The 13,267-nt window shown below is 41.9% G+C and overlaps 1 protein-coding gene across 3 annotated transcripts; it reads right to left on the bottom strand.

Moving 5' to 3' along the window:
• Positions 1-1,093: 1,093 nt before the first annotated feature.
• Positions 1,094-12,981, bottom strand: LOC138773088 (protocadherin gamma-B4-like). Of its 3 annotated transcripts, none has more exons than XM_069954050.1 (4): positions 12,947-12,981; positions 6,291-6,349; positions 4,808-4,896; positions 1,094-1,525 (listed from the first exon to the last, which is right to left on the bottom strand). In XM_069954050.1, the coding sequence occupies exons 1-4, from the start codon at positions 12,953-12,955 to the stop codon at positions 1,314-1,316; spliced, it is 369 nt and encodes a 122-aa protein (XP_069810151.1). In that variant the 5' UTR covers positions 12,956-12,981; the 3' UTR covers positions 1,094-1,313. The 3 variants fall into 3 exon arrangements, with proteins under 3 accessions (XP_069810151.1, XP_069810142.1, XP_069810161.1); XM_069954041.1 differs by lacking the exon at positions 12,947-12,981 and adding an exon at positions 11,330-11,468; XM_069954060.1 differs by lacking the exon at positions 12,947-12,981 and adding an exon at positions 11,095-11,173.
• Between the last annotated feature and the right edge of the window lie 286 nt (positions 12,982-13,267).

Raw genomic sequence — 13,267 nt, 5'->3', positions numbered from 1 at the left:
ATACTTCAGCAAATAGAACTACATGGACTCAAATGGTGGTCACCAGGTAGGAATTCATGTGGTTGCTAGGCAACCTGAACCACAAGACCCTTCAGATTTGCAATAAGAGAAGTATACATAGATTCCACACAGGTATGTAATATGTATCTAACTTACTGCAATAAAGTTCATCCAGAAGTCTGTATTCAATGCTTAGTGAGGACCAGTGCGTTTCTAGGCTTTTAAATGGAATCTATTGTTCCATCAGAATGAAAATCAAGATAACACAATGAATAGTACTAGATTATTTGCTACACAATCGCTTATACAGTATTACAATCACAACATACATTCTTTACATTTGAATAAACATATTTAGTTTTTTTTTTTTTTTACTTTTTCATATGCAGTCTTTCTTTTATGTTTATGCTGCTTAAGTTTCACAGGTATAGAAAGAATTGGGCACAGTACTGACTGTAGATATCAACTGGGCACCTCTTTGAATATCAAAATATAGAATGTTTTCCTGGATATTGCCTTCTTTCGTGTTGATCCATCCTCAGTATTAGCAAAGGGACATCTCTTCTGATCAAGATCCAAGTGCTGGATAATCCTTGGTGCTTTCTAAGCCAGGTCCATATACCACAATTTCATTTCCTTCCTAGTTAAATGTGGATCACATACTGTACAATCTTTTTGATACACGCCTGTTCCGCTAAACAGTGATCACCATTGACTTGAGTTGTGATCGAATAAATATTTCATTTCTTTTTTTTTAGGTTTAGTTTGTACACCAAGAACTTTGGCTAGATAATACATCCTAATATGTCCTTAAAGTGTGCTCTGTATCCAGTAACATTGTTACTATTATATTACTTAACACAATAGAGCATTATCTTATAACGTTCCTATCGATGAAGAATAACATATCATTATAATAAATGGCATTGTTAGAATTGGTCGAAGATACAATTTTACTAAGTACATTTTAAGTGCAAAAGTTTTAAAGTCAATTGACTTAGATTTTTTTTTATCATTGATTGCCTTAAATAATAGAATTTTATGCTTTTTATATCTTTTTTTTTTTAAAGGGGGGAATTGATAGGACAGGCAAAAAGATTAAAAGACTGAGTAATACAAATTATCATTGCATGTATTAAAAATAACTTTACGAGCTCCAGAATAAGTTCTACTAGCATCATCAACTTGTTTCCTATGAACAAAAAACATTCCTCTTCTGTGTTTTTTTTTTTGCCTTTCATTGTAACAATAACATTCAACACGATTTGGCTGGGTTAAGTGCTCAAAGGACTATGCTCTGCTGGCGCCGAATGTTATTTCTTTTTCGCTGCTTTTTTCTTGTTCCCCCCTGATGGTGTAGGCCCCTTGCCTTCCTGCTTCATGGCAGCATTAAGAGTAGCAGTGCCTGGAATATATATGTTTTGTCTGTAGTCCGGTACATGCTGCAGAGTAAACTGGGGTCCATAGCAGGCACCAAGACCCATCGTCCCTGTTCCTCCTCCAATATTGGAGCTTTCAGCTGCTTCTGTAAAATGAAAGGGAATATTAATTTTTATTGATCCATCTTTCTCATCTCTCTCTTTTTCTTCCTTGCTCCTCAGGGTTAAGGTGGGGTTGGAAGTGTGATTGGGTAGAAAAGATATATGTATCATTAGAGATGTGCGAACTTGTAGTAAGTTTGGATTTGCACAAACCTGATCGCTCGGCATTTGAATCCTGCAGCCATGAGAAGATGGATGCAGCCCTAGGGATGCCTGGAAAACATACTCCAGTCCTAGGACTGCATCCATCTTCTCCAGGCCTTGGGATGAAGACTGGAAATTTTTTAATAGAAGTAAATTACAAATATCTAGCACTTTCTGGCACCACTTGATATAAAAGATTTTTTTTGCTGGATTACCCCTTTAATAGCTTCAGGTAGAGCATATACAAGTTTGAATACAATTACTTTTCTCCACATGTGAAGGATGTCCTTTAGTCTTTTTTCTTGAGTCATATTTACACAGATCAATAAGATCACTTCTATGGTATTTTCCTTTAAGGTAAATGAGCCCAATTTTTCTGCCTTTCTTTATATGTACCGATCTAGTCATTAGTGTAGAGCAAGCGTGCTCTATTGAGTGTTTCTGGCTGCTTGGCACTGTACCTCATTGTAAAAGCGCAAATCTCCTCCCCACATGTTTGATGGCTTTAGGTAGCCAATAGACATGTGGGGCTACTGGCATAGCAGTGATTGGCCAAGAGTATCAGTTGACCATGTAAACCCAGGTCAGTTGACACCTAACTCAGAGGCAGTCATTTAGCAGGCAGGGAGAGATGCTGGAGGAGGGACAGATTTAGTGTAGGGAGTAGTTAAACGCGCACATAGCATAATTTGGCTGGGGAAACATGGGGAACATATAGACTAGTCTGGTGTTGCTCACCTGAGGTGGTCATCCTCTGGGCACAGCACTGCCAGTAACATAGATTAGTATACAGCAGCCCTTCCACGGACCAGATCACCGGTATTGATTGCTTAAGAATTGCATTAGAATTCTTCTGAACACTTTAAGTAGATAGTCAGGCCTGTAGGCCAAAAAAAACCTGGAAGTCCTTTTCAGGACTAGAAGTCTCTCTTTGTGACACCAGGTGAATCGGACACCTTCCCTTCTGCCAAGCAGGGGCACCTGGTTAAATGTTCAAGCCTCCTATTGACTTAAATGGGCTTTATTTGAGTCAAGCACTTTTAGTTCTTGCTCAACACTATTAGTGATCTGTGAACTTTCTCTCTACGTCTCATCTATCCTTTTTACAGTTTGGAACCTAAAATCAAACTGTATAATAAAGATGAGGTCTTAGGAAGGATATTTAGAAAACCTTTATTAAATCTGGATAAAAGATCCAAAAAACAGAATCAATGTGCAATTTCTAATGCACTCTATAGTAATGTGTCCCTTTGCAGCTGCAGTTTGACATTGAGTGCTGCTTCTAATGCTGGGTTTACACGAAACGATAATTGGCCCGATCATACGATTAACAATGTCGGAGTAACAATTTTTTTTCATAACGATCATCGTTTAGACGGTACGATATATCGTATGGAAAAAAAATGGCCACCGCCACTCCAATAGCCACCCCCGCCGCTGCCACTCCTATCGCCACCCTCGGCGCCGCTCCGATCGACCCCCCCCCCCCCCCCCCCGCCGCCGTTCCGATCGCCCCGCCACCGCCGATCCGATCGCCTCGCCACTGCCGCTCCGATTGCCCCTGCAGCCCCGGCCACGAGCATACGTTACCTGCTCCGCGTAGCAGGTCTTTGAAATCCCCGCTTCCCCTCTTCAGCGCATTGATTGGCTGAAGAGGAGAGCCGGGAATTGCAAACGGCTCCTCTTCAGCCAATCAGTGCTGAAGAGGAGCACTGATTGGCTGAAGAGGAGCCGTTTGAAATTCCCGGCTCATCTCTTCAGCCAATCAATGCGCTGAAGAGGGGAGTCGGGATTTCGAAGACCTGCTACGTGGAGCAGGTAACATATGCTGGCGGCGGGGGCAGTCGGAGCGGCGACGGGGGTGGCGATCGGGGCGGCGGGGGTGGCGATCAGAGCGGCGGCAGGGGTAGTGATCGGGGCGGCGGGGGTGGTGATCGGAGCGGCGGCAGCGGCTAGGGTGGCGATCGGGGCGGCGGGGGTGGCGATTCACCCGGCGCAGGGGGCTGCGGATGAGCGGGGGGCCAGGCTGCGAGCGGGGGGCCGGGCTGCAAGCGGCCGGCAGGCGGACTTTCGCGCGACGACTGTTCACACGGAACGATCTGCGAATTTTTTGCGAACGACGGGCGACGATTTAATAACAAGATAAAAGATTAAAATGAACGATTTCTCGCTCGTCGTTCGATCGTTCGCTGCGTTTACACGTACGATTATCGTTCAAATTCGTTATCGTGCAAATTCGCTCGATAATCGTTCCGTGTAAACCCAGCATTAGGGTCCGTTTACACAGAAAGATTATCTGACAGATTATCTGCCAAAGATTTGAAGCCAAAGCCAGAAACAGACTATAAACAGGGAACAGGTCATAAAGGAAAGCCTGAGATTTCTCCTTTTTTCAAATCCATTCCTGGCTTTGGCTTCAAATCTTTGGCAGATAATCTGTCAGATAAATGAACCCTAATGCCACGTTTTCATGGAGCGATAATTCGCCCGATCGTACGATTAACGATTTCGAGGTAACGTTTTTTTTTTTTTATAACGATCATCGTACAGAAAATTCGTGTTGCGATCGTTTTGCGATCGTTTAAGCCTATCTCGCACATAGGTAAAATCAGTGAACGACTGTTTACACGGAACGATCTGCGAATTTTTTTGAACGATGAACGACGACTTATTAACATGTTCAAAGATCAAAATGAACGATTTTTAGCTAATCGTTTGAACGTTCGCTGCGTTTACACGGAACAATTATCGCTCAATGCGATTGTTATTGCGAAAATTCGCCCGATAATCGTTCCGTGTAAACGTACCATTAGTTTACCCAAATCCCTGCTGTTATCCCCAATTGTGTGTCTCTTTATTATGTATGCAGCCATGTCCTCTGCCATGTCCTTGCTTCGGCTGGCAGGTTTTTTGGGTCATGTAATATTTTACAAAGTTCTGGAAATATATGAGAGTATTTATGTTGCAGGTAATCATGGATGACATAGAAGAGACCTGTTCTAAGTAAGATCCATGTAATTATTAGACGATGTTGATGAAGGTAAATACTACCTCAATATATTAATGGCCTTTTAATAAATATATTACATTAGTAATAATAATTTTGTAAGTTAAAGACTAACCGGTTGCCGATGCCAAAATCATTGCTTGAAGCCTTTCTGTTTCTACAGGGTTGTTTGGCCAGACGCCGGTGTCCTCAGAAGGTTGTGCGCTGGTAAGTAAATTATGTAGGAAATATTATTTGGGTCAATCATTGTACACTGAAAGGTTATAAAACAAATATATTTAGTGTCAATTTATTTGGATTTTAGCTTTCCATCAGTAAATAGAAATACAGTGGTACCTTGGTTTAAGAGTAACTTAGATTGAGAGCATTTTTCAAGAAGAGCTCACAAATTTTCAAAATTGTAACTTGGTTTAGGAGCATTGCTTTGGTGTAAGAGCTCCCTGTACTGTGTAAAAGGGGGATCGGGGGAGGGGCATGGACTGCATAGCAGGGTCTACAGCCCTGTACTCTGACCCAGGAGGTCTCCCTCACCTTCCAAATCATAGCAGATCCAATTCAGGCTGGGGCTTGCATTAGGAGACAGGACTGTGGAGGTAATCTCTTTATAGCGGTAACCCCTCTCTCCCCAGATAGAGAGTGCGGCATTTATGTGCCCACATCTGCCCTGCTCATTCCTTCATGCTCCCTGTCCTCTCCATTCCTGCTATAATGTGCCTGCACTTACACTCAGGTATGCACACTGCTGCTATAATCTGCCTGCACTTACACTCAGCTATACACACTGCTGCTATAATGTGCCTGTACTTACACTTAGGTATGCACACTGCTGCTATAATGTGCCTGCACTTACACTAAGCTATACACACTACTGCTATAATGTGCCTGCACTTACACTCAGCTATACACACTGCTGCTATAATGTGTCAGCACTCACATTCAGCTATGCACACTGCTGTATAAAAAAGTTTCTGTCACTGTCCTCCTACAAAGCTATGTAATTCTCACTTCCTGATTGGTTCATGCTGAACCCCACCCCCTTCAACATTGCTATCATGTGGCCACACAGACCTCTGACAGCAGCCCTGCTTCTCTATCCTAGCCTCTTGTACTACACTACTGCATTACTGTTTTTCAGGTTTGTGCACTTACTATACATTGTACTCCACATGCTGATTGCTATGCTGTACAGTAACTTATAATATGACATATTCACCTGTTTCTGAATGTTTGTTTTATTTGTTTTACCTGTTATTTAGAATAAAAAAACACAACATTATTTTTGGGGTGTGGAACCAATTTTCTGCATTTCAATAATTTCTTATGGGAAAATTTGCTTTGGTTTAAGAGTGATTTGAATTAAAAGCACGGTCCCGTAACGATTTATGCTCGTAATCCAAGGCACCACTGTATATGGAAATCTGTGCAATATCTGACCTAGTGCATTTCACAGGGTTTGCTGCAATGAAAATGAAATATCTGAGCGAAAAAAGAATACATTTTAGCTATTTCCTATATAAGCTGTTATAGCAAATATCTATTTCTCTTCAATCAAATACTCAGAATGCAAAATGTATGAGAAAATGTATCGATTTACTAACCCACTGGTCCCAGGTCTCTGCGCCTGTGAAAAGTGCCAGTCCATGTTGGCTTGGGCCTGCTGAAATAAAGGGAAGAAAAATAGGGAAAACGTATGTGCAGAATATGTGACATGCAACAAGAAACAATGGAGGAAATTTATCAAAACTAGTGCAGAGGAAAAGTGGAGCAGATGCCTGTAGCAAACAGTTGGCTTCCACCTCTAAATTCTCGGAGGTCCTTAGGAGACTCAAAGCTTTAACCTAATTGGCTGCTATGGGCAAATGCTCCACTTTTTTCTGGCATTAGTTTTGATAAATCTCCCTCAATATATTCACTTGCTCAGTTCATACTGTGTCAGCATATATGCCTGCAAAATCTCCCATCCTACATGGCTACATGCCCATAGAATATAATTTTCCAGTGTGCCATATAGAATTTTAAACTATGCAGCATACTTTTATTTTAATATGGCAGTCTATGGCAGACATAAGCAACTGTATACAATATATACAGTTGCATTTTCCGCCCATATATTCAGCTGAACTGCTTAAATGACATTAGTAACATTTCTGCATCAAAGAGGTATTCCCATTACCAAAAGTTAAGCTTGCTGAGCTTGGTGATGTTCGGGAGCCTCATTGAGAATGAATGGATGAGTAGCCACACATGTACAATGCCGCTCTGTTCATTCACATTTGTCCCCTGTTCTTAAAGCGACTCTGTACCCACAATCTGTTGCAGTTATTGTCCTAAAAAACAACTTTTTAACTCACAGCCTTGTGTCAAACTTCCGTGGCCTAGAGTATCTGTGCCCTAACCTTGCACCACCCCTCCGTCCCTCCTCCCCACCCTCTTCATTATTAGGAATGCCACTGGCAGGATTTTTCCTATTCATTTACAGTGAAGACTGCACAGGTGCCTTAACAATCCAGCCCATGTGCCGTGCTGACACAGCTGATGAATAGGAGAATATCTGCTTGGGGCATTCCTAATGATGAAGAGGGAGGGGAGGAGGGATGGAGAGGTTTTGCCAGCCTACTGCACACACACTAGGCCATGCCAGTTTGACACAGAGCTGCAAGTTATAAAATAGTTTATTTTATGACAATAACGGCTTCACCTGCCGAACGGAGCCCAGGACAGATCTTGGATTAAAAGCGGCTATCTGAAGGTATGGGCAGATTGTGGGTACAGAGTCACTTTAAGATCAGTAGGGCTTCTATGGGTCAGATGCCCAATAATCAGTTAGTTATCCCCAATCCAGTGGAAAGAAGTAAACTTTTGATCTTGGAGAACCTCCTTAGAGTACAAACACACAGGTCGGATCCTCATCGAATTTCTTCAGGAGCGTGGAGCAAGTAATGTATGCTCTGGCCGGCGTGTGTGTGGGGGGGTTAACGTGACGGTCCCCTTACATATTGGCAGCGGGATTAACATCAACATCAAGACAAGTATGTCTTGCAGCGAGAAATCCACTGTGGATCCACCCTGTGTATTTGTACCCTTGAAGTGTTTGTTTCCAAATTCTGAGACCACTATTGATCTGTTAGGATAACTTTTGATAATAAGAATACCCCTTTAATAAACAAACTATTAGTACTAATCTGTTAACAAAATGTTTTGGTTTTTTTTTTTGTCTTGCTTTGGGGGTGCTCTCAGTGTGTGCAACATGATTTGTCATGATTTGTTTAATGGCTGAAGTAAAACCTTTAAGTGAACTGAATTGTACCTTGAAAAGAGAAGGATGATGTTCATAGTTCATAGCTGTCCATGTGTAGTTTTGTGGATGTTCTAAGGCCTCATGTACAGAGCACGGCCATGTGCCAGGAGGCTATATGGGTGCGCAGAGTCCCTTGTGGCTCTGTATTATGGACATAGTGCACAACATCACCATTCCCTTTACTGTGCTATATATAACAAGCAATAGTGAGGTCCTTGCATCTTTATGGGTAATATAGGAAGCCATAATATGCTTGTGAGTGCATGAGGCCTTGAGAAGGTCGGAGGAAAGACAGGTGACACACTGAAAACTGCATGCTCCACAATATCATGATCTCACATGAAAAACTGGTGCTGGATATGATAAGGGGTGAATTGTAGCCTCCTATTCTATGCATATACAATCCACACTCAGAATTTATAATGTTATTTCAAGATTTAGTAGCCCTCCCTTTCTTCCATGGCTTATGTTTAGTATGCAATATCACAAAGGAGACTCTAAACAGTAAATCGTATAATACATTTATTGTCCTATGGCAAGGGCACAATAAACTGGACTATATGTAATCTAATATATTAAATCTTATATATTTAAGTATGACGTGACAAATGTTTTCTTTAAAACACAGCAGCCTTATAACATTGACGCCTAGAGAATCAAAGTAACAGTAAGGACAGAAGCCCCCTGTGTATGTATAATACAGGATTGATGACCTCACAGTGTGAGCCACAGCACCCTGTAACAGTCATATGACCATCATAAAAGCCTCATAAATTTCAAACAGTGACAGACGCAGGGCTCCTACAACCATCACTTCACTCCCTCATTACAATAACAGGAATAGCTAGGGTCCCCCTATAAGGGCCAGTTCACATGGAATAAAACTGGCAGAATCCCACGGTGGAACCAGCCACCCATAGAGACAGTGTATGGGAGGGCTCGCGCCTCCTCTCTCCGTGCGGAAGAATTTACATGTCAATTTTTCCAAGACGAGAGGTGTGGAAAGAGGAGGCGAACGGCCCTCCAATAGATTGTTTCTATTGTTCCACCGTGGAATTACGCCAGCTTTACTCAGTGTGAACCTAAAAGTTACTTCAAAAATAGTCATATACTTGCCAGTTACACAAGCCTTAAAATGCATCCAGGCTGATTCTAAAGCCTTTTATTGAACTAACCTCCACAACCTCCTCTGTTAGAGAGTTTTTCATACTGCTCTAACAGTAAAGAATCCTTTTAGTGTTAATGTAGGGCTTTATTGTAGATAAAGTCTTGGATTTAAATAGATAATGGAAAACATCCCTGCATTGACCCTGTTTCAGTCTAATGTAAATTTGTGTTAAAGGGGCCTTATTACCATATCAGTGAATATCATTAAGAAAAAGGAGACAAGAGATTTTAATCTATTTACTCATTACATTGCATTCTGCTTGTTTGGAGAATTCCCTATCTTCCTTCCCTACCGACTAGAGAAATCTGGTGTCTGATTGAAGATGCTTATTGCTATGCACATTACCATGGTGGAGTAAGTAGCTGAAGCTATTGCAGTGGATGAGAACGCTGTAAGGCTATATTCACACTGCGTATGAATCCGTCCGTAGATCGTACGCCGCCATACATCTGCGGCTGAAACTACGGGCGTGGGAAAAATAGACATGTGGCCGGATGCGTACGAACCGCAAACATACGCCCGCAGTACAGTTATGCTTCCTAGCTTGTTTCAAAGCGATCTGAGGCAGGTCATTTACTTGGAAATCTTCGCCCAGCCCCGTAAACCACACAGAACCTTTTGGATCGAAAAATCAAGTTCAATTTGGCTGAAATAAGTACTTCGTACGGGACCGCATGGAAATTCACGGTCTTGTTCATTTTTCACGGCGTCGTATACGATCCGGCCGTAAGCTCATACGTAGTGTGCACTGTGCGGGCGTATATCGTATACTTTCAAGCGAACGCATCAACCTTAAAACTACGTGCGAATGTTCGCGGTTTGCACTATGGACGGATTCATACGCAGTGTGAACATAGCCTTAATGTGTAAAGTGGTACTCTGCTTTGGACAGTCCTTACTTGTTACAAGGGTCCTTTGGCAATCACCATGTGCATCTCTGCCAAGACCTCTGTACAGCCATGACTAGTCACAGACGAGTCTACCGTCTCTCTTTACCATCCTCGCTTTGTGGAATAAAACTACTTTTTCCCCCGCTGTAAAGCTACCGCCGCAGACACGGCTGGTAGCTTCGGGGAGCTGCACAGCAGAGCGATGCTGTGCAGCAGGGAACCTTATCAGCACGATTGTGCTGATTGGTTCCCTTTAATAGTAAGCAGGCTTCCCCTATGTCTGTCATGAATTCATTTTTAGTACATTTGATATTGTGGCCCATTGGCTATGGTATCAGTCTGATCTTGCTACCATGCTGCATGTCTAGATCTTGTTGATACCGCTTTTAAAGAGGGATATGCTACGAATAGAGATGAGCGAACCGGGTTCGAGTTGATCCGAACCCGAACGATCGGCATTTGATTAGTGGGGGCTGCTGAACTTGGATAAAGCTCTAAGGTTGTCTGTAAAACATGGATACAGCCAATGACTATATCCATGTTTTCCACATAGCCTTAGGGCTTTATCCAAGTTCAGCAGCCACCGATAATCAAATGCCAAATGTTCGGGTTCGGATCGACTCGAGCATGCTCGAGGTTGGCTCATCTTTAGCTACGATCTGTGCTCCAGAATTTGTTTCATAAATTTGACTTTTAAGTCTCAATGAGGTCCCCCCTTTTGACAGAAAAAGAAAAAGCAAGGAGAGCTTATCGAAAATCTGGCACCTATCTGGCGCAACGCATTAATAGATGATGAATAGATCATGAATAGGCCCTGCACCAAAATTCGCAGACATATTAAAAAATTTGGGCCATAGGGTGGCCAAAATAACAACTGGCCATTCCACGCAGAAAATTCCAATATTTATGTCTCTAGTACTTAAACGTCTGCCAACATATAGTGACCAAATAGTTCCTCCATTTATAAAGTAATAAAAGTGCTATACAGTATCTAAACAAAGCAGAAATACAAAACTAATGGTGGTCGCAAGCTTTAGATGCCGTACCTCAACGACAGACTCATATGCCCTGATGGATCGCTCAGATCGCACAATCCTTAGGCCAGCCCTGGCTATAATGGAGGAATGAATGACTGTACGTATACTATATGTACTCTGCATCTCCTCTTCCCCATCCACCTGCATTAAAATGCAGCTCACTGTGACACAGATCCCAGTAATGTAAGCATCTCATTAAGATGAAGGGATTGCTACACAAGATCTTTTGTTCTTGAATACTAACACATTCTTCCCATTTGTATGATTTATCTCTGGCCTCATTCTGCATTTGCCAAAACGAAAATAGTCAGCAATCTTTATATAGTTTTTTTTTTGTTTTTTTTTTACGCTTCACAGAAATCAATGCAGGCTGCTGAATGAAGGCAAAGGCGGCCTGAAGAGCTGCAGATTCAGTTCTCATGTCTGCAGTCCCCTTCAGCAGTTGCCATGGCAACCTCTTGCCAGTTTGTTTACATGGCCCTGCATGTGCGGCTGCTCAGGCGTAGTACAACACCGAGGGGCTATGCTTTTATTTTAAGTGGGTGTTAAAAATAACAGCTGAGCATGGAGCAATGAAAGGAGAAACCAGCATGAAATAAGCAGGATGGAAATTATATAGAGAACACATTAGGGCAGATCTATCAATGTATCAATGACTCTGTAAGGGAAAACTGGGGCAAGAAGGTGTATAAAACCATCAATGGAGGCATGCACCAGTCTCGAGACTGTAAATGATAGCTGTATACAGTATCTACCTTCTTAAGGGACTGACATGAGCATGATGGTGGAAGATTTTCATCATGCATTTTCTCATGATGTTACATTGCTTGTTATAGAAATATGGGTCTTTATTGTTCCTACAACAGTATTTAAAGGGGTTATCCAGACAGTACTCAACTTCCTCCTTGTGACCATCTCTCTTTCAAAGATAAGAAGGGGCAGGAGCATGTTGTGGGCATTATGTGCGTGCAAAACCACGCCCGCATGCAATGTCCAATAGCTGCCCAATAATCTTGCAACATCAATAACATTAGGCAGTTATTCATTATTGCCTGCAATGTGCCCCCCGCCCCCCTCTTGTCTCGGAAGTTTTTATCAGACATGACCCATTTGTTTTGGGAGAGATAAGCCGCAGTCAGAGCTCTCTCTCTCTGCAGCTTACCCCTCTCCAAAGACAACATAGGAACGCTTGGCTGTGCTGAACGTTCCTGTGTGGGGAATCATATGCCGATACCCGGACAGTTCGGTAAGTCCTCTCAACACTAGGAATACAGTAACTCATGTGCAGTTGTCAATTAGGCTCTTGTGATCTTGGCTGTTCACATAATATAACTTGGCTGTCTATGCAATTTTGTCACCATATGCCTTCTTCTCAGTTTACGTACGCACAATATTTATGTCCAAGAGACAACTTGACATATGCCAATGTCTATCATTTGCTGCCTGCATAAAGTCTGCTCTGTTCATATAGGATACATGGAATATATGCATAGACATTGGACCCACCCAAGCCACCTCTCTTTTAATAAATCACGAACTTTCCCACAATGATTGTGTTCTATTATTGATAAACATGCAGAAATTAAAGTAACAAACATTGTATATAGTATGCTGCCATACAGTCAATATAAAAAGTTTGAATAGTGCCCACATGATAGTGACACAAAATGCTAAAATAATAGTACAATGCTGTGCTAAAAAAATATTTAATTAGTTTTTCTATAAAGTGTTCACATAGCAGCTCCATATTGTGCCCAAATAGCAATACAGTGGCCAGTGAAATAGTTTTATACCAAACCATGCCACACAATGACATGCAGTGCCCAAACATATAGAACTAAGTGCATTTCATTTTACTTACATGTTTCATTGGGTCAGTTCAGCAACATTTACCTCCAGAATCTGTTCCACATGAGGTTCCAGCTCTTCTCACACCATGGCTGCCTAAATCTGCAGTGGACCCCACACTCTATGCTGACAGCTTATTTAGTGGAGTTAAATTCAAGCACCACTTTCAAAATCAATAATCTACATATTGTAAAGCAGGAAAATATCAAATTCAACATGGAGAAAGAGATCTGGATGTTCCCAATAGATGGTCTCAGACTGGGTACCCCTTCCAAATACACATTTATGACAAACCCTATAAAAATGTGTATGTTGGGAATACCTCTGTAAAGCT

The sequence above is a fragment of the Dendropsophus ebraccatus genome, chromosome 1 (assembly GCF_027789765.1).
Source record: "Dendropsophus ebraccatus isolate aDenEbr1 chromosome 1, aDenEbr1.pat, whole genome shotgun sequence".
Classification (NCBI taxonomy): Eukaryota; Metazoa; Chordata; class Amphibia; order Anura; family Hylidae; genus Dendropsophus; species Dendropsophus ebraccatus.
Note: the sequence above shows the minus strand (reverse complement) of the source record. Positions and strands in the feature narration are given on the sequence as shown.